At 43.0% G+C, this 22704-nt stretch overlaps 1 protein-coding gene across 1 annotated transcript; it reads right to left on the reverse strand.

Moving 5' to 3' along the window:
- Window positions 1-109: 109 nt before the first annotated feature.
- gpr37b (G protein-coupled receptor 37b) lies at window positions 110-21851 on the reverse strand. Its single transcript, XM_037759949.1, has 2 exons — window positions 19741-21851; window positions 110-5352 (listed from the first exon to the last, which is right to left on the reverse strand). The coding sequence occupies exons 1-2, from the start codon at window positions 20821-20823 to the stop codon at window positions 4534-4536; spliced, it is 1902 nt and encodes a 633-aa protein (XP_037615877.1). The 5' UTR covers window positions 20824-21851; the 3' UTR covers window positions 110-4533.
- Between the last annotated feature and the right edge of the window lie 853 nt (window positions 21852-22704).

Consider the following 22704-nt stretch of genomic DNA (forward strand, 5'->3'; position numbering starts at 1 on the left):
CGGATTATAATTATGAAACAATAATAGATTAAAGATGATGACGCTCCGACGCAGAAATAGTTTTGCAGACAAAGATGACCTTAATACACACAATGAATCAACACAACAGTAATAGTACATTTAGGATTTTAATATACAGTTTTCAAGATAAAGTTCTTTGATAAACAAAGGGACAGTTTTTTGGCTATATAAAAAGCTATTTAGAAACCAGTGACTAGACTTCGAGACAATAGTGGTCGTGTGCTTACATTTTCAGGTATCAAATACAGACACAATTTGCTCAGAGTGAAGAGAGGATACTCACAAAATTCAGAATAAATGTCTCACTGACTGATTTACAAGAATCACTTCATCAATAGTTTGAACCACGTTACTACACACTGAGCCATTTAGGATGAGCTATACTCCCAGAAAAATGCAGAAAAAGAGAATCAGTTTCAGGAAGTCAGTTTACACTTGTCGCATCAAAATACAGGTGGGAAATCCAGACTTAAGGGGATAGTTTGAGTGTTTTGAAGTGGGGTTTTATGAGGTACTTATCCATAGTCAGTGTATCACTATAATTAGAATATTTTAACTGCTATACCTTGCCGTCAGGCAGCCCTTTCTGACGGGGAACTGAAGCTGTTATCTATGCTCTCGGCAAAGCCAACAGACACCATTGAAAAAACCTGTAATTTTACCTTACAGAACACGGAAACCAGCAACTGCTGTAGTTGTATTAGCAAGAGCATAGACAACAGCGTCAGTTCCCTGTCGGAAACATAGTCTGTATAGCTGTCGCACGGCAAGGTAAACTGGTGAAAATATTCAAAATACAGCGTCCACTTATACTGATATTATTAGTAGGTAATACACTGACTATGGATAAGTACCTCACATATACAAACTCATACAAACTCACTTCAAAACACCAGAACTATCCCTCTAACCTCACTGAGCTAAATACAAAAAACTATTGAAGTGATTTAATGGTAGAAACTGGGCTGGTGCAAGGGCATATAAACTGAGATCCCTGGACAGGTTTACACATCGGCCCACAATAGCCTGATAGTGCTGGTAATAAAAAGAGTTGTCAAACAGGCTGCAGGGCATTATGTTGCAGTGGTGCTGTGTTTCTGCCCATTTCCTCTATTAACTGGAAGAACTGCAGGCAGCGCCAACCAGAGGCTGCGTCCACCTGCATCTCTTGGAGCTCATAAACTGTAGTTCATTAAAGCCAAAGGGTTTGTTGCCTCCAGCCATGGCAGGGAAAAAAACACCCTTTATCCACAGTTTTTTCCACTATGCGTATATTTTTAGTATGACTGGCCCCGGGTGCTGTCAAACCTTTAGTGATTTATGTTTTGTAGTAAAATTCGTCTTCCTGTATTGATGGAGCTCGGGGCAAACTGACCTCCACGCTGAGAGAGAGACACCCAGAGATAGTGTGCTACTACCACAAGAGCACAAGAGACAGACAGAGATTAGGTGTTTGGCAGTGCAGAATCGTATGCAAAAGATCCATCGCAATATACAGTATACCAATGAACATCACACCTGGGTCATCACAGAGTGCACCACCATTCATTATAGTAATAAATATATAAAGAAATTGGACTGGAATTGGAGTTTAACAAGCAAAATAAAGGCTTTTAAGTGTCATTTCCTCTGCCACAATACCACAAATGTTTAGGCTGTTCAGTTTTCAGTACAACTTTAATTACCTGCACTGTAATAAGTTGTAATAGTGGTTTGAACCTTGTTTTGACCCAGATCTGATTGGTAGGATTAAGAAAACAGATTTACAGTACAATACACTTGTAAATTTATACACTGTGAAAAACATTTCATTGGTTCTCCTCAAAAACTCAAGTAATGAAACTGCAAAGGGTTTTAAGAGGTCAAGAAACAAGACTTTTTTTTTACATTGTAAAATTGACCATCCGTAAAGCCCCACCTCCTTTGGCTACTGTTGCTAGGTAGTGGCTAGAAGGGAGCCCGCAAACTGGGGAAACTCGCAAGATAGTTAACGTTAGAATCTTGAATAGTTAAGGTTAGGATCGGTCGTCAGGCAGCGAGTCTCACAAGAGTTTTTGCAAGTTTTTGCAGATCTCAGATAAGATTTGCGGGCTCCCTTCTTGACACTACCCTGTTGCTATGCCTGTAAAGCTTTCTATTCTCGCACGACACGTATGCAGATGACAGTGGCATTTACCACTCAAAATTGTTATTGACACAATGGGTCCTTCATTTCAGACAGAAGCAGACTCTGGCTGGCGACTGGCGATTTTGCCGGCTGAAATAACACCTGTCGCTGGAGGATTTTATTAGCTGTAACTAGCTAGCTTACTGAGCTAACACCAGCAGCATGTGTTGGTTTGGAAACGCTGTCTCCGGCTGACTTTTTAATCTTTGTGTCTCACTCATTTTAAATTGAGAACCCTGTAAAAGGGGTCTTGCATATGTTCTTGATGGCTACATAGATGATTATGTGCTGAAAGACTGAGGCTGAAAATGCAGAACTGCCTAGTTATGGTTTCTAAGTTGTGATTAGATAATCACTGCTCGGAGGAGGGGTTTAGCAAATTGCCTTCAAGTTAATTTACACACTTGTAGTAGCACTTTGTTTTACAGTACAGGAATTGTAAATAAATACCTTGAAAATGAAACAGCTACTTTATAATTACTATACACTTTGCAGTGATTATTGGTACAAATATATAATTCCACTTATAATTACAGTCCAGCAGTTGTATTTACAATGCAATTATGCAGTATTGGCACTTTTTTTTGTAATAATAACTTAATAATATGTTTTAATTACCTAGTAAATGATTGCTAATTACTGTCCCTGTTACATAACATAATTATATTTCTGTACCAATGTAATAATAAAAATATGTAGATACTAGTTACTTATTGCATCTATTCATTCTACAATGTTAATTACAAGTAATTAGCTTTTCATTTATCAGTAAAACACTGAGTAATTACTGTACTGTAAAATAAAGTGCTACCATTCTTGTAGATTAAGTCTCGAACAACCGTCACTTTTAACAAAGGCATACTCAAAGAGTCAGGCAATCTCTCTAAACTGTGTCTATGGCAGCTCAGTGAAGCTCTACATTGATTTTTTTTCTTTATTCTTTTACACCACCATTGTTCATGTATTCCACACACAACTGCAATCTGTCTTCTCCACCAAAAACATAACACGCAGCTCAATTACTTGCGAATCTAAGTCGAACCGATGGATTTGTTGTTTACAGCGCATTCATCATAAGAGCACCAAAGAAAGTGTACAGTATATATATACAGCCCAAAGTGTAAGGCGTAACATGATACAACAGTGTAGTGCAGATATTTATTTTCAGTCCAGTCCAACGCTGAGTCCGTCCCTTTCGCTTATATTCCACGGTGTTATGCTCCATTACCTCCTACTCCATTCAATTGAATCTGTAGCGTTTCATTCCACTCCGTTCAACTCTAATTTGATTTCAATTAGTCCGTTCCGAACCTTTTAATTCCACTCAAGTCCGTGCTTATGTGTCTCTGAGACCAGCCCAGTTGTGTTTGAGTCACCTGGATATTTTTCAATATACAGTGTTATTGTGTACATTTGGATTCTCCAGTCCAATCTCCCCTCTGTCTGGCAAACTGTCATTACTGCAGAGACGCCCTGCGCTAGTTTAATTATGGTAAGCCTTGTTCCCATGTTTGCAGCAATACACCAACTGTACATTTACAGCTGATGTCGTCTGTAAATTGAGTCCTGTATTTCTATAGGCAGTGTCAGCCCACACATTTAGCTGGATGCTGTATTTAAGTTATTATACATGGTTGCACTCTCTGATTAATTAGTCCCCGTCATTTCAACAGTGACACATTTCGAAGGTGATTGGCATTGATTATTTCTCGCCTGTGATTATTATACAGGACAGTTTCCCATACATACATATTATTTATGGTAACCAAGTACACCTATCATCCCAAGCTGTTAATTCTAACAGAACATATTGTGACATATTCTGTACAATCATTTCCCTATGTACATTGTACAGTATAAATGTTATTACCTAACCATTTATAGCATGAGGCCTCTGGGAAACAGTGTTTCTGCTTCAGATAATCTAAAGTAATTAACCTGATTCAACTTCTTGTGAGGAACCAGACAGGCTAAGAGGCCATCCCAACTGTCCAAAGATGTTTAGGCATACAAGGTCTACAGCAGGGAGGTTTGTAAGTTTTAAAGGTTTCAGGCAGGATTGCTAAAAATATGTAGTGACCCTGTTTTAAGAGCACCCCAGGGCATGAGTGAAAGATTTGTTAGATTTCCTGTGATATTAGGGTTATACACTGTAAATGTACAGAATTTTTGTAAGGAATGAGGATGTAGGACACTGGCTGAACGTGATTATTCAGTGTCCACCTTCATTCGTGCACCCATTTCAAAATGTGACCAGACTAGGTAAGGCAAATCTCTCCTAGCCGAGTCTGCCAGAGGCTAATAGCAGGCGAGTGAAATCCCCATCCCTGATGAGGAATGTCAGTTTAGCAGTTGGAGCCTGCAGGCGTGTAGTTACTCAGCTCCCTGCGGATGGTGCTGAACGGCGACAGCTCCAGCTCGGTGGTGCACTCATGTTCGTTATCGTCACTGGCGGTGGCCGAGGAGGGCGCGTGGTTGCAGCAGCAGCAGCAACAGCAACAGTCCAGGAAGGCCCTGCCCAGCGGGCGACACAGGAGGAGCAGCAGCGCCGGCGTCACGGCGGCCCGACAGAAGAGCAGCAGCTGGGAGAGAAGATGGAGCACGGACATGGTGTGCTCGGGAACGCCGGCCGCCATGTACGCCGAAACTATGTTGCAGATATTCTCGGGCACCACGCACGCGCCGTAGACGATCGCCAGCGCCACAACGGTGCAGTTCATCTGGCTCTCCAGCCGGATCTGCTTCTTGTTGCTGCGCACGCTGGCCTGCTCGGCGCGCCGGATCTTGCGCGCCGTCACCAGAGAGCACCCGATGGTGAAGAGGGTGGGGAGGCAAAAGTAGCAGCCGAAGCACCACCACAGGCGAGCGCCCTCGTAGGTCAAGCCCAGCACGTAGAGCATGTCGGGGAGCGAGGTGGATATCCTGATGATGCAGCGTTCAACGGGGGGCTCGTCCGGGATTCCCGTGTCCTCCGACACCAGCTGTCTGATGAGGAGCTCCGGGAGGGCCAACAGGAGAGCACCGATCCAGATGACGGCTAGTTTAGCGGTAGTGGAGGTGCAGTTCTCGATCATCTCATAGTACATCTGGACATTGGTGGCCGCGCGGAAGCGGTCGATGCACAGAGCGCACAGGGTGAAGGTGGTCACACCGAGGGAGGCCACCTGAGGGAACAGACAAAGATAAAATCTTACAGCATTTATCAGAATCAAACCTTTTAGTCATTGTGTACAATGAGTGCACATGAATTTGTCTTGGTGGCTTGCAGAGGCTTTACTTGATTGAATCATGGTGCCTCAAGCATCCTGTTTATATCTTAAAACTGCACAGGACTGTAGGGGAGAATAACAGACAGCCTCAATATGCTAACAATAGCCTCATACTAGAAATAATCTACAATCATTTCAACTTCCAGAAGGGCTGAGCTTGTCAAGGTTGTCAGGTCCCCAGTCTTTTAAATGAATAATAAAAAAAGAAGGAACTGACAAAATTATCTCCAGTGTAGAAAACGTCTGACTTTATCTTGCAGAATCTTAAAGAGGGGCTGCCGGCGAAGTAAACAACTAGATTCCCTTGTATATCACACACAAACAAAGGCCTTTCTGCAAGTTGACAAGTCAGCCACCGCCACATAAATAAACGGCAGGGGCCACAGCCAGTAATGGCGTTGGCCTTTCGGGTGCACCTGACACTGGTGTAATTACAAGCAACGGAGCAACAGGAGCACAATGGCAGGCTGTAAGCTGCTATTAACACTGTGTAGCATCCCTCAATGTGTGTGTACGTGCGTGCGAGAGAAGAGAAAGCACAGACAGACAGAAATAGAGACCACACACACAGTTAGCGAGTGACAGCGTGGATTAAAAGCACTGCACTTGTTCATTGAAATGTATTTTCACACCTCCTGTTCAATGAGTCCTACTTAAAGGGATAGTTGGGGTGTTTTGAAGTGGGGTTGTATGAGGCACTTATCCATAGTCAGCGTATTACTTTCAGTAGATGACGGTCGGCACGCCCACAGCATCGAGAAACAGACAGGAGCACCGGCACTAGAGCAAAGCAATACAGTGCTGTGGACGGGGAAAGGAAAGGCCCAACTAAAAAAAAGTATATCTGTTGAAGTGTACCCTATATTTAGAATATCTTCTGACGGCGAACTGAACTGAAAGTGAAACATATCTATACTGTCAACTGAGCCTGCTGGCTTTGTAGAGAGCATAGATAAGTTGTACTTTCAGTTCAGTTCCCCATCAGAAAGGGCTGTCTGACGGCAAGATAAAGCGGTGAAAATATTCCAAATATAGCGCACACTTAAAGAGATATACATTTTTTTAGGTGGGCCTTTCTTTTAAGAGGCTAAAATAAATTTTTCTGCCGACCCCATCCACAACACTGTATTGCTTTGCTCCGGTGTCAGTACTCCTGTCTGTTTCTCGATGCTGGGGGCGTGCCGACCGTCATCTACTGTAGGTAATACACTGACTATGGATAAGTACCTCACACAACCCCACTTCAAAACACCTAAACTATCCCTTTAAAACTTCCTAAACATGTTTCACTCAAAACCGTCATGCTATCAAGCTAACTGCCTGTCATTGCCTCCACATTCTCTATGTAAAAAAAAAAAAAAGTCTTTAAAAAAAATTGTCATGGAGCTCACAAATTTCCTCAGCATGTGAAAGCATCTGTTGGATTAACAGTCATTTTGGCAGAGCGGGGCACCCTGCAAAACATTTCTCTGCAGCTGGAGTGTGTGTGTGTGTGTGTGTGTGCGCGCGCGCGCGCGTGTGCGTGTGCGTGTGCGTGTGTGTGTGCACGCCTGTCCTCACATGAACCAATTCCTTCCATGATTTCGCCTTAAGCACCGAAATCTGCCAGAACAGCCACTGATCCCTCCTCATCCTCCATGCTGTCTCACCTTGCTTACCTTTTTCTCCCTCTGACTCTCACTTCTCTCTCCTCTCTTTTACTCTCCTTTTGCCTCCTCACTCTCTACCCCCCTCTTTATACATCCTTTCCTCCTTCTTTCCTTTCCTCCCTTCATATCAAATTTAATTACAACAGCCAGCTTCCCAGATGGCCCCAGTGAGCCACGGCTTTAGTGCTCCAAACACATACTTCCTGGACAGATATAGATGTACACGCGCTGCAAGATGGTCTGCGTATCTAGGCCTCACACACACACACACACTGACCCTCTGACACACATGGTTGCCTAACCAGACTAATGAAGGAAACAGCGAGGGGTAAGTGGGGTAGATAAACCACCAACAGGCTCCAGCACTCTGGACGGTCACTGGGATCAAATGTGACTGCGTTTTGAACCAGAACAGGTTTATTACTTTCCGTTACGCCTCAATCTTGTTACTGTCATTGTAGTGAATTTTTGGGGAAATTCATTCAAAGCAGAACAATACTTATTCATTAGCTTTTCAAGCGATGCATTTTTTTTTTAGTAGAATTAAGCCAAGCATGTTTATGTGAGTGGTTTATTCACACTCTGGACAGATTAATCCTTCAGGTGATTTGGGCAGGTGTCAACATTTTGTGTGCACTTGGCAGATGTGTCATCTTACGCTTCGTTACCCAATGCTTGGAAAGCCAGGAACCAAAACAAAATTGAATAAATGAGAGAGACTGTGCAGCGGTCTTGAGCTAGGCTTTCATCAGGTTGTTATAAACAACAGAAAAGGAAAATTATATAGAGCTCAATCACGATCATGCTAAATTAAAGGATTTGTTTTGACTGCACTGTAGAAAAAAATCTCACATCACAGGAAAGACAGGTTGTTATAACTGTCTAAAAAACAACCTGCTGCTGAGTTAAAGTATGTGTTGGATCGCGGCAAATCATACATTAACAAAGGCATTAATGCATGTAGGCATTGCAGTAAACACGCTCATTTTACCACTATGTGACACGTCATTAACATTGAAGTGTTTACGACTTAGAGTTTCAAATGATCCTTAAAACTGATGGCACCTCGGCAATTACGGCAATTTATAATATCAAGAGTATTCTTTATTGTGCCTTAGTGAGTTTTTGTGTAATAACAACGAAGAGATGAGTGTCAGTCCGGAGCCGTTATGGCACTAAAGTTCAAACAGGATTTTGACAGCATCACCTCATCTCCACTATGAATAAATTACAAACACACAGAGCAATTCTGCTCACTTCAGTCTCTGACTCATCCGTCAGGGTCTATACCATTCACTGAAATTGCTCTCTGCTATTATTTCTCCATCCCGCTCCACAGCTACAACACTTTAACGCTGCGTGTTAGATTAAATGGAGAACAATGAGGTGTTTTTGACAGCTGGTTCTCATCAGATATCAGTTAAAAAATGTTTTAATTGGCCCCTGTAGATTGGCTCTACATCCCTAGAAAATAAAGCTGTTTTCTATATTTTAATAGTTAAAGATGCATCATATCAAGCTCTACTTGTGACCCACTTCTTAACCCGCAAACCTGTATTCTCACACACACATACACTAATACCCATCCAGTACACATGGACAGGTGCTTGCACATAGTGAATATTTCATGGCTTCAACAACAGGGCTGGAACGGCTTTAAAGGCCGTCATGGAGGACTTGGAAACCCAGCTTTGATCAGCGTGTCGGGGCGGAGAGCAAGGGCACAGTGAACAAGCATAGCTTTGTACTGGAGGGGAGATGAGAGAGAGAGAGAGAGTCCAAGAGTCAGGCCTGGTGGGGTGATGAAGCTGTGTGTTTGTGGAAGGGGGTTATGCAAATGAGGGACGGAGAAAACAAGGACAGAAGAATGGCAAAGGGAAAAGAGTGGGAGAAAGAAAGAAATGAGCGAATACAGGAGACAATAGCAGGGGGACACATCAGTGAGTTAAGAGACCGTCCAAAGTGACAGGAAGAGAGGAATAAGCCACGACATCTTCAGAATGATTAACAATGTTAATGTGGCATTTCTTGCAAAAAAGGAGCCTTGACCCTGTCATGTTCATTTTACCTTCTGGCAGGGTGACAGGCCGGCTCGCCTCGGGGGCGGAAAAGATGCTTCTAAAATATTATCATTTCAATCTCACTGCTTATTTACAACAGTAATGCATTCGTCCAGAGCGAGATAATGATTTTGCTTTTTATGGTTTCTACTGGAGCTGCAACGACTAATCTATTAGTTGTCAACTATTAAATTAATCGCCAACTAGTTTAATAACCAATTAATCAGTTTGAGTCATTTTTCAAGAAAAAAAAAAGTATAAATTATCTGATAACAGCTTCTTCAATGTGAATATTTTCTGGTGTCTTTACTCCTCTATAACGGTAAACTGAATATCTCTGAGTTGTGGACAAAACAAGACATTTGAGGACGTCATCTTGGGTTTTGGGAAACACTGATCATTATTTGTTTCACCGTTTTCTGACATTTTATAGAACAAACAACTAATTGATTAATCGAGAAAATAATCAACAAATTATCGACCATGAAAATTGTTAGTTGCAACCCTAGTTTCTACAACCTTATTTTGGGAAATTTGCTTTCTTGCCAAGAGTTAGACGATAAAATAGCACTCTCATGTTTGTACACTAAATAAAAGGCTACAGCCAGCAGGTGGTTAGCTTAGCTTAGCATTAGCTCACACTAAACAGTCATATTTCATTTTTCGCTGTGGTGTTATGGGGCGGTCATGTGCCAGGCCGAGAACTAGTCTGCCACATAGCCCCTTGTAAAACCATAAACGGTTGTTTTTAAACTCTTTGTTTCAATTGTATTACTTTTGCACATAGCCAGGCTAGCTGTTTCCCCCAGTTTCAAGTCTATATGCTCAGCTAAGCTTACCGGCTGGAGTTATATCGATCTTCTTCATCTAAATATCAGCGAATCAGAGTGAATCTGTGTATTTCCAAAATTTTTGAAGTATTCCTTTAATTTACAGTTTTATGAATTATCTGTATATTGTGTTATTATTTCAACTATTTCCAATGACCTCCTCAACTTGCCAATAAAAATGTTCAAATCCCCTCTCATAAACTGATGACATACAGCCTGTGAAGTACCGTTTCTCAACCTTGGACTTCAAGGACTCAAAACCATAAAAGGGCCTTTCATCTTCAACACATGTCTGGCCGTCTATCTGTGCAGCAGGTGACAAAGACATTTTTCCCCCACTGCTGTTTTTAATAACGGCCCATTAACTTCCTGATTAAAGGTCCTGTGAGCTGGTGGCACAATGGCCTCCTGTTATTAATTGGGTTTTAACAAGGACTGGTGGAGCCTGTGCGGCCATACTGTGACTACAGCCACTGTCAGGGGTAATAGGTGTTATCAGGTGATGAATGGGCTAATGTAGAGACAACAACAACAACAACACACACACACACATACAGTCTTAGAGCAATGAGCCAAGGAGACAAAGGGTTATTCCAGCTGCAGACCTATTTCTAGGTTGAGTGTGTGACCCAGCGGAGGTTCCAGCAGACCATAACTCTAACCAGAGAGACCCTGCCACTGACAGCAACCATCCGTCTCACAGCTGGCCTGTGTGTCTGGCAGAGACAGAAAACTGATGTACGTGAGCATGCACGCTCATTGTGTGTCTGTGCACGTCCACATTTATGCAGAATTATTAAAATTTGTATTTCATTGTGGGTGTGTGTATATAAGTATGGATGGTGCATACATTTTAGTAGCTGTTCTGGTGTTTTAAATCATATCACATGATCTTCCTCAGCAGATGCCCAGTTGTCATATAATTGTAGATGTTGACTACTTTAAAGGGATAGTTTGACATTTTTGGAAATACACTTATTCACTTTCTTGAGTTAGATGACAAGATTAGGGATGCAGTTAACGATTATTTTCATTGTTGATTAATCTGATGATTATTTTTTCGATTAATCGATTAGTTGTTTGGTCCATAAAATATCATAAAATGGTGAAAAATGACTATCAGTGTTTCCCAAAGGTCAAGGTGACGTCCGCAAATGTCTTGTTTTGTCCACAACTCAAAGACATTCAGTTTACTGTCATAGAGGAGAAAAGAAACCAGAAAATATTCACATTTAAGAAGCTGGAATCAGAGAATTTTGATTTTTTTCATCTTAAAAAATTATAGTTGCCGATTAATGTAATAGTTGACAACTAATCGATTAATCGCTTCAGCTCTAATTTATTTGTAAAACTCTTGTTTAAATCATGCAATGTCTCTCAATTATTAATGTCTCTTCCCATTAGCAGACAGAGACGACTGTGTTCACACCTTCTTTTCCAACCTGATTTACAGCTAATTGCAAATCTCCATCATGGGACATAAATCTAGTGACTCTCTACAGACTCATTGTCTCCTTAGTGGTATATTGGCAATTCCACTAACAGTCCTGCCCTATCACTGTTGCTATAAGCTATATACTGTAGTGTGAGCAATAATGGCTTGTATTGATTTATAATACATGTGCAGAATATTTTTGGCAATCGGATGGCGAGCACTTCTGTTCTGGAAACTGCTCAGAAACCCCCTTATTGTCAATTTAGCTAGGAAAGTCCTAGGTCTCTCGTTTGTGTTTGTAAAGCTTCATGAGGCTGTGATTATCCTAGAGGTCACCACAGGTCATTTAATACAGTGAGGTCAAGTTTGTCCACAACTCAAAGACATTCAGTTTACTGTCATAGAGGAGAAAAGAAACCAGAACATTTTCACATTTAAGAAGCTGGAATCAGAAAATTTTCACTTTTTTTTTCTTAAAAAATGAATAGATTATTAAAATAGTTGGCGATTAATTTAATAGTTGACAACCAATCGATTAATTGTTGCAGCAGAGAAGATCCACATACGGTAAATATGAAGCCGGAGCCAGCTGCCAGATAGCTTAGCTTAGCACAAAGACTGACAAACAGCTAACCTGGCTCTGTCCAAAGGCAACTACGTCATCTTACCAGCACCTCTAAAGCTCACACGTTATATATTTGTCATTTTACGGGGGGTTATGTGCAAGACTATGTCCTGGCCGAGCGCATAAACTTCCTGGCGTCTTGTCGTCACCGTGAGGTTGCCAGGCAACCAGCTGGAGACGATTGTGTGATGTGATCGAAAGCTCCAGAATGGACCTTGCATGTGCTAAAATTGTCTACTGTTTCCAAAGTAAAGACGAAAAATATAGGAGCAAAGAGGCAAACCTCTTGACAACAGCTGCTGCCGCCATTTTGGACTGAAAACGCTTATTATATTTATAACATTTTATGGTTCAACACAGGCCATATGACAAAAGAATAGAATTAATTTAGCTTTACTTTTGTACGGCACTTTTTAGGCGGACGTTTCACTGACGTCAATTGACTGCAAACAATTTGACTTTCACTTCTTGACAATATACATTCTTTGGTAAAGAACGAACTTCCAGTCAATTGAATTCTTTTTTATTCCATGAACAAAAGAAACAGTCTCCACCAGCTGGGAACAGAGATCCATAGAAATCACAAATAAGTAGGGCGAGCACGCACACATCTTCATCTTTCTTGACTCCTTTTCTTCAATTAGAGTAATAGCAAGCATCCATCACAGCGTTGAACTGTATTCTGTTGCTTTCTGCCTTTTAGAATCTTTCACAGTGTGTCTGAGCCAGTTTCTTCCGCGCAATAAATTTCTCTTCCATTAAATTATATCCTGACCTGTGGCAGATTTCCCCCTGGACATTAAAAATTTCATTCTGCTCTCAGTGCACAGACATAGCTGCTGGAAAAAAGTCCACTTGTAGATCGCTGATCCCTGCCTAAAATCTTCCTCTTCTATTGTATCCTATGGAGGTTGGCTACGGGTCCGACCTGTACCTTGTTGATCTGAAACTGATACGCTGTTCATCCTCATTTCACCAATTCATAACGGTAATCACCCGATGAATATTTCATATTTACATGGATAATTATATCAATTTGCTTAATTGAATCCAACAGCAAGCCTAATCTTTGCTCCGTGCTGTTGTGTGTGGTCTCGTCTCGTCATTCAAAACACAATATCTACTCATCCGCGGACAAAGAGATGACTGAATGGACTCACCATCATGCATTATGTAGAGCTACTAATTACATACCCCTGAATCATTTACATATTTCCCAATTAACCATCATTCATGTCTGATAGAGCTGAGAAACGGAGAGAGAGGGCGTGAGGCTGCTTTGTGTTGCTGCAGTGTCTATAGACTGTAACTATATGTGTGCATTCAGCGTATAAGCACAAACGTCTGTGTGTGCCAAAGTGTTCCCATACTGTATGTAAGTGTGTGTGTGTGTGTGTGTGTGTGTGGTCTCCCTGAGGGTAGCTTCTAATCACAGATAGCTGATGCAGAGAGAGAGAGAGAGAGAGAGCAGCCGTGGGCAGTGATCAGTGGAGAGAAGGCCATCCCACCCATCTGGAGGATCAGCACACCCTACTGACTTTGTGCACGTGTGTATGTGTGTCTACAGGCTAGATAGATAGACAGACATGTGGATGGATGTATATATAGATATAGTGAGAAACTGGACCTTTTCTTGATATAAGAAGAAGGTGGAGATCTCAGTGATAGCGATAGTAATTATGGTGATTGGGGGGAAGTTTTAATTTTGGAATATAGGAAAGAAACACCAGAAAGAAAAGTGTTTGTACGTGGGCTCTCTGGCCACATATTCCTGGACGTTACACAACCGTGCACAGAAACCGAATTTGTAATTCTAAATACAAACTTGAAAGTGTGTGCATGTGGTGAGATGGAGCACAGTGAATGTGTCAAGCTGATGTATGTCCTGCCATTACCACCAATTTCAATGGGCCTACCTCCGGCCCTCTGTGGCCTCTATGCAGCCCTCTCTCTCTCTCTCTCTCTCTCTCTTTCTCTCTCCTTCTCTCTCCTTCTCTCTCTCAATCTATCGCTCTATCACTTTCCTCAGCCTCTTTTCTTGCTCTGCTTCAATAGTCCGTCTCTCTCTGCATGCTGAAGCCCACTGTACCATAGCAAAGACAGCCTACACTTTTCAGACTACAGGGCATTGTACAGCACAGTAGAAGACAGATGTATAGGAGGCGCACAAGCTCAAGGATTCAGCAATGTTACAGAGAAGAATAATGCAAAAGAGGGAATTCGACTGAAATGATACTTGGAGCTTCATTAAGTACACCCTTTTCGCATATAAGGACCATAGATATATAGAGATATATAAGTTGTGGACGTAGTCACCGTGACATCACCCATTGCTTTGTGCACTGATGTTCTGAATCCTCGAGTTTGGCATTTTGGCTGTCACCATCTTGTTTTTTTGCAACCAGAAGTGAAACGAGAGGGTGGAGCTAAGTACACCTGAATGCTGAATAAGACATTTTTAGGCAACCAAAAAGGTTATAATTAACTTTCATGAACTGAAAACACACTGTGAAAGGGTTAAAGTTGTAAATCGAAAACATGGACAACTCCCAGACTGGACAACGTCATGGTAACAACCTGTCAATCACAAGGTAGCCACGCCCTAAAGCATCCCCTGATTTATGGTCTATTTGACTCTAAATGGAACCATAATTTACTAAATGAACATCATGCTGTATTGAAGAAGACTTGAAACTAGCGATTGAGACCATAAACTCATGTTTACAATGTTTACTGAGGTAATAAATCAAGTGAGAAGTAGGCTCATTTTCTCATAGACTTCTATACAATCTGACTTCTTATTGCAACCAGAGGAGTCGCCCCCTGCTGGCAGTTAGAAAGAATGCAAGTTTAAAGCACTTCCGCACTGGCTTCACTTTTCAGACCCGGAGGTTGCCCACTGTACAGCACAGTAGAAGCCAGGTATACAAGGTGCACAAACTAAAGGATTCAGCAGACATTAAATATGGTGAAGTATTACAGAGAAGAATAATGCAAAAGAGGGAATATGACTGAAATGTTACTTGGAGCTTCAGTCCTTTCAGTACACCCTTGTAGCGTATAAGGACTCAATAACATTTTCAAAGAGTGACATTTGAAGATGTTTGTGATGTTTGAGAATATTTTTCAACGACCAGGGACTTATATCATTATCACCAAAGTCGTACTATTTTATTTTCTTTAAAAGGCTGTAGCTTGTCATGAAGGAGGCTAAATAACGCTCCAAAGTAATGCTAAATTTTGCAGAGGGAAAACTGGCATAGCCATTTTCAAAGGGGTCCCTTGACCTCTGATGTGTGAATGGAAATTGGTTCTATGTGTACCCACGAGTCTCCCCTTTACAGACATGCCCACTTTACGATAATCACATGCAGTTTGGGACAAAAAACATGCAGTTGTTTGAATAAAGTATAAATGTGTTCTTTTCTCCTATTGTAAAAATCTGCATACTGGGATCCCTAAACAGTCTTGGAATTGCATAAATTGGGTATCACTGTAAAGCTGCGACTCTAATGGATCCAATGAGCCCCACTATAGTCCCCATAGTAGCCATTTCATTTAGTGAAACTTGACCTCACTGTATTAAATGACCTGTGGTGACCTCTAGGATAATCACAGCCTCAAGAAACTTTACAAACACAAACTAGAGACCTTGGACTTTCCTAGGTAGATTGACAATAAGGGGGCTTCTGAGCAGTTGCCAGAACAGAAGTGCTCGCCATCCTATTGCCAAAAATATTCTGCACATGTACTATAAATCAATACAAGCCATTATTGCTCACACTACAGTATATAGCTTACAGCAACAGTGATAGGGCAGGACTGTTAGTGGAATTGCCAATATACCACTAAGGAGACAACGAGTCTGCAGAGAGCCACTAGATTTATGTCCCATGATGGAGATTTGCAATTAGCTGTAAATCAGGTTGGAAAAGAAGGTGTGAACACAGTCGTCTCTGTCTGCTAATGGGAAGAGACATTAATAATTGAGAGACATTGCATGATTTAAACAGGAGTTTTACGAATAAATTAGAGCTGCAAAAAATTAATCGATTAGTTGTCAACTATTACATTTATTGCCAACTATCATTTTTTCAGAAAAAAAAAGCTTCTTAAATGTGAATATTTTCTGGTTTCTTTACTCCTCTATGACAGTACTCTGAATATCTTTGAGGTGTGGACAAAACAAGACATTTGAGGACGTCATCTTGGGCTTTGGGAAACACTGATCGACAGTTTTTACCGTTTTCTGTCATTTTATAGACCAAACAACCAATCGATTAATCATGAAAATAATCGTTAGTTGCAGCCCTAACACATTCTATGCATATTTTAATGCATTTAGGTACGACATTGTTCAACAACCGGATGAGCGGAGTCTATCTCAGTTACTACCATCATCATTATATTGTAACGAACACCTATGTTTTTATGTTGCTGAACAGTAAACTTGGCCTGTAGGCATCTGCCAATAAAGCACAATGTTGCATGACAAAGATACGCAAATGTTTATTACTATTAGAGCTCACCAGTCTGTACTTGCCTTTTTCAGATGGTGTAAGCATCTCTTTATTTAGGGGTAATGAGACAAAAAAAGTTTGTAAAATCGCTGCGTTACAGCAGCACAGTTCTGAATGAACCTTGACAAATGACCCGTTTCCCCCTCAGGCTTATAAAATGCTTACTGCTCTGCTTATTTGTTACTTTAGCCTACTTTCAAGTCTCATCCTAATCAACTGCCAGGTGCAAAAACCCAATTATTGCCCATTAGTTTTGCCTGAATTTGCTGGCTCTGCGCATCGCTGCCTAGAGGGGGTCGTCTGCAGTGACAGCAGCATGAAACAGGAGCGTATCGGATGTATAACGCAGGCTGGCTGTAACCCACATATTTACTTTGTGCGGCATTCTTATAAATTTCCCTGCCGTGTTTTCTCACATCACACACCTCAAATTGCTTTTCTCTTTGAGGTTTGGCCGATTCCACGCTCTACTAAACACTGAATAAAACGAGGTTTACTGAAGGCAGCACGACGGCAGGCGACATTATCTATACCACCTTCTGATTACGCATGCATGGACACGTGAAGTTGGGTTAGTGTGAGTGTGTTCGTGTGTAGATCCGAGCATGTGTGACTGAGTCTGTGTGTCTTTATTTCAGGCCAAAATGTTGAGATTCCCCATGGCTGAATTTGGGTTAAGTGAAAATAAAGTCACTCCATGTGTGTGTGTGTGTGTGTGTGTGTGTGTGTGTGTGTGTGTGTGTGTGTGTTTCTCTGAATGCTCCACAGGGAGACAGTGAACCCCAGGCTGCATTACTCACGGCCTGTTTTGACACATGCCCCGCACACACACATTGAAGGCACCATGAACACAGACAGGCCCCAATGCGCACGTCCTGATGGATATTCACTGTAAAACACATATCCACTATGCACTCTAAGTAGGTTATTAAGGTTATTAAATAATATCCCGTGGTCCTTGGGTAGCTTGTACGCAATAACACAAGGAGGGGGCTCCGTCTCCCTCTGATCCCCCCCAATCATTAAGACACACTGTATATGCACTCACAAGGTGTTTGCAAATGAAATTGCAAATGAGATACTGTGTGTATTACAGCGTGTGTGTGGTCAGCGAGGACAAAGCCTGGCGAGCAAGATTGCAGAAAAGGAAGAGGAGGTGGTGCAAATGCAAGCAATCTTGATTTCTCTAGTTGTGACCTATTTTCTTGCAGAGAGGCTACATACCTGCATTTCAAAAGACCAGAGAAAAGGACTGGATACATGAAAGTCTCTTTCACACTGAAATAAATATGAACTTCTACGATGCAGCTGCAGGTCTTCACACATCTGTCTGTAATAAGAAGCTATCACGTTTTGTGAAAATCAAAGCTCAACATGCCCAAATTAATAGGGCTGGGACGATTCAACTATCTCCTGATTTGACACTATCATGATACTTGGGTGCCGATTCGATATGTATTACGATTTTTAAGTATTGCTGTTCTACAAGTATTATCTTTTAACACTAGACCATGGGAAAAAGTTGAATCATACACTTCTAGGGACTTTACCTTGAGAAAATAACCAAATTAATACAATAAAAATGTTTGATTTTCAGCATATACAGTATGTAGTCAGAGATGTCCTGAAGTCAGATATATCAGGAGATGCAAGTGGCGGCTGGCTTGACCGCACGTTACTGCAATACAATCCTGTCCATGACGGAGTTAGCAGCTTTAGCCATGATGTCTAGCTCTGCTTTTCCTGCAATGTGTGAAACCCAAAGTGTTTCCATACTTTACTGGATGTGTAGTGTTTACCACGTTGGATTTAAAATGTGAGGATGCAGGTCGTATCCTTGCACCCTCCGCTGTTTTCTACTTTATCGTCTTGGCTCACTGCAGCCAACTACTGTTTGTTTTAGTGACGGATACGGAACTGATATGACGTCAGGTTACTCAGACTAGAACATTAGAAGCGGTAACTTCCTTCTACCTCCGCATAGACTCAAATGAAGCAAATATATAGATTCTGGCATTAAAAAATCTATTTCAAAATCGTAATAAAAAGGTGAATCTTTTTTTTTTCCCACTCCTACAAATTAACCAGGTATGGAAATTGTTGCATCAAAGCTGATTTGAAGATAACAACACCTGCTCATATAATCACATCATGATGTGACGGCACCTCCCCGTCTGCCGGCTCTGTGGTCTCCGGAGGGCGGAGTCGCTCTCTGGTCACCTGTTCTGGCTCACTGCCTGGCTATAGAAGCTCTCTCTCTCTCCCCTGACATCTAGTCTTTTCCGGGTTTGATTACATTCGCTGTCCTCTTTTTTTTCTGCAGCACACCTCTTCACTTACTCAGACGCCACCCATACTGTAAGTTCACATGTTGTATTTGGGTTAAGATAACCCCTTTAAAACCCCTCTTTGTCCCTCCTTCCTTCAGCCAGGTTGTGACAATGGCCATTCAAAAAACGAGCTTAAGACCCCTGAGCTGGAAACCCCTGTTTTCATACAATACAAAAGACATTCACCTTGCTGGGGCGAATCTGACACTGGTGTAATTGCAGTGAGCACACAAAGGGAATGGGATCAACATGGTGTAAACAACCTGTCTAGCATCCATCCACTCCTCATGAGCATGAACAGACAAACAAGGACAGAGAGAGAGTGCGACCTAAAACGTGTTTTATCAACTATATGTACAGGGAAAGCAACAGGAGAGGAGTGTTTTATATAAGTCAGTGTGAATGGGAGATGGTGAGCTATAACCTTACATCCTGGTGTGTGTGTGTGTGTTCATGTGTGTGTGTGTCTACAGGCCTTGAGGGCTATAGGTGAGGCTCTCCAGTAGCAGGTGCACAAGTGACAAACTAAGAGTCTCCTTGTTACTGGCTGAGGTGACATCCTATAGCCATGCCTGTGTTCTCTCTGCCCAGTCAGGGCTTCAAAAGTGAAACTCAACTCTTTAAAGTCCATTTACTCAGGCGACAAGAGTGTGAAACTCGCTTTTCATACCCTACAGTCCAACAGATTATGTCACTAAAGAGGCGTGTTCACAATGTGGATGGTGTGTAATTGACACCGGTTGAGCCCCATTTATCACCTGTCATCCCTTCAAAACTCCACTCACAATGTGAAATAATTGTCCCTGAGCAGAATAAAGAATAGATTAAATTTACCTCCACGTAGGGCACCACTTTGCAGGTGAACTCCCCCAGCAGCCAGGACTTTGTCAGCTCATGAAACACCACCATTGGCAGGCAGAAGAAGATGAGCACAAAATCCCACACGGCCAAATTGGCCAGCAGCGAGTTGGAGATGCTCTTCATGTAGTAGTTCTGGCACACGATGCACAGGATGGCGATGTTGCCCGCGATCCCCACCAGGAAGATGACCCCGGAGACGCACGTGATGGCGTACGCGCCGTACGTCTCGCTCGTCACCGGGTAAAAGGGGTTCTTGATCTCGTCCCCGAAGTCCTGCGAGCTCGGAGGGGTGATCGGCGTGGCGTCCCACGGGTTCTCCTCCCTGAACGTGAAGAACTCGGTCCTCCTGGTGAAGAGGTCAAAGGGCAGGTCGGTGGAGGTGAGGGCCAACGGCTTGGGGATGGGTTCCCACGGCGACGACGCGTGAGGCTGAGCCAAGACCCCCGGGCTTTTGTTGAGCCGGTTTCTCCCCCTCTTGGAGGAGGCTTTCTTCTGCTCGTCCTTTGTGCCTCTCTTGTGCCTGTCGCCCTCATCGGACCCCCCTCCCGCGTCCCCCCGGCCCATTGAAGAAGGCTTAGCCGCATTGTAGTGTCCACCTGCTGGCGTCCCCGTACTACTATTCAACTTTATCCTCTTATTGTGGTGGCGCGTCGGGTCCCAATGGGAGACAGCGTTGGGATCCTCCACGGGTGTCACAGTCCTGCTGCCATAGTCGTGCTTGTTGTGTCCAATTCGACGCGTCTCTCCCGCAATCACCCTCTTCCAGGGATGAGTAGTGGAGTTCAGGGGCCCCCCTCGCATAATCGCCCGCTGCGCCCGCAGTTCCGCTGAGGACGCACCTGTGGCGTACCCGGGCGAGAGCGCGGCGCGGTCCCAGGCTTTGTTTTGGTGACTCTCCCGGAGCGACCCGTGGAAGAAAGTCCTCGCAGAGTACGCGCTGGCGTTGCTGCTGCTGTCCTCTTTCGCTCGTACTTCTCCATTATTAGTCCTCAGAGATAACAATGCGTGTGCGTGGGCCAGTAACACAAATAACGTCCTGGGCTGCAGAATCTGCATGGTCCGGGAATTTTTATTGAGCAGCAGTTCGAATCCTCACAAGTGCATATTCGAACCTCTGTTGACGGCGCGTCAGTGGACACTCCTCCGTTTCAGTCAACACCCATGTTGGGAAGAAGAAGCTCACGGATTCAAGTAAACAGCAACATGCATGATGTGAGCTCTGCAAAACTTGTATCCTGATTTTCTTGCACTATGCAGTATAATCTCCAAAATTGCTCTCTCTGGAGTCACTCCCGTCTCCAAAGTCTTGGCATTACCTTGCAGGATAGGAGATCAGATCCAGAGAGAAAGAAGCAAAGAGATGTGGAGATGGAAATGCTGCATATCCATGCACACAATCCGCACAGCATCCAGCTTCCAGATGTTGGAGAATAGCATCAAGAAAGAGAGAAAGAGCGATTCTCCTTCTCTCTCTCTCTGTTAGTGCGTTAGTTCAGTGGGTTGGGTCGGCTGGGAGCAGCAGCAGCGTCAATGCGGTGCAGTCCGGGTAAAGCCCACTAGGTTGTGATGCACAGGAGTGGAGAGAGAGAGAGAGAGAGAGAGAGAGAGAGAGAGAGAGAGAGAGAGAGAGGAGGGGTGGAAACGGGGGTCTATTTCTCGTCCCTTCCTCCTCTGCGACCAGCGCTTCACCTCCTCCTCCTCCTCGAAGAGAGAGGAAAATGGACTCCCCTGGCGGATAACCTCGATCTGTCACTCCTCATCCATCACGGAGCATCCAGCAGCCCCGGAGCTCACTATACGGCCACTATACAGCCAGCAGGCAGACGAGCCATGCAGCCACGCCCGACAGACGTGCGAATAAAATCGATCAGCCAGTTTTCTTTTCTTACTTTTACGCACAGGCGGAGCTGCGATACAGACACACTTAAGCAGATGCCGTTTACTCCTCCTCTCTGTTTAGTTTAAAAGCAAAACAGGAATAAAGCTGTCAGTGAGTGACTGTTTTTCTCAAAAAGAAAAGTCTGTCATCTAAAATGTGATCTGCCCAGTTCAACTGTTAAAGCTGCATAAATGCACTTTTTTTTTTTTTTTTTTTTTTTTTTAAAGGGACTGTTTGTAAGAATCAGAAATGCTTGTTAACAGCTACACCTGTGGCCGTTAAAGTGGCAGTAGGCAACAATATTTTGGCATAATTTGGCAAAAATTCCATAATAACCTTTCAGCATATTGTAATTCAAGTGATCTGAGAGAAAACTAGACTTCTGCACCTCCTCATGGCTCTGTTTACAGGCTTTAGAAAATCTAGCCCGTGACGGCAGACTTTGACCAATCACAGGGCATTTCAGAGAGAGCGTTCCTATTGGCTGTTCCACAAAAGGAGATGCGCGTTCACGTCTGGTCTCTGCAGATAGTGAAAGCCTCGGTCAATGGCGGAACAACCTACTGGAAAGCTTGCTATTCCAGCATTGGCAGCAACTGCCTACACCTCAAAACAACCCAAAAAAAGAAAGACAGACTTTCAAAAAGACAGTCCAAACTGTTGATGTCGTTAGAAGGTAATGTGTAGCTCGCTGTGGTAGCCTCCTCAGATGTAGCGAGCATATGCCCGTTCTCGTGTGGGGGGAGGGGCTTCGGACAGAGAGGGGAGAGCGGAGAGAGGAGAGAGAGGAGAGAGCAGCTCGAGGGGATGCAGGATTTTGCGTTTTCCGGATTTCTACGCACTGCAGCTTTAAGTCAACGAAAGTCAACTTTCACGCTTGCTCGCTCTAAATAGACATGAACGAGCATTGCTCAAAACAGTGAGGCGACACACGTCAGCTAAAAGCACAATATCACTCTATATTTCACCTGCTTGGCGGTAATGTTAGCTGACCAGACGAAGGTCTCTCCATGAATCACTGCTGATCCTAGTGTTGGCTTTTCCTGCTTCAGCCTCCA

Source organism: Sebastes umbrosus, chromosome 23 (assembly GCF_015220745.1).
Source record: "Sebastes umbrosus isolate fSebUmb1 chromosome 23, fSebUmb1.pri, whole genome shotgun sequence".
Classification (NCBI taxonomy): Eukaryota; Metazoa; Chordata; class Actinopteri; order Perciformes; family Sebastidae; genus Sebastes; species Sebastes umbrosus.

Coding starts and splice junctions, on each gene's coding strand:
- gpr37b (XM_037759949.1), bottom strand. CDS start 20,823: ATGCAGATTCTGCAGCCCAGGACGTTATTTGTGTTACTGGCCCACGCA. Junction 5,353..19,740: donor AAGTGGTGCCCTACGTGGAG/GTAAATTTAATC, acceptor CTGTTCCCTCAG/GTGGCCTCCCTCGGTGTGAC.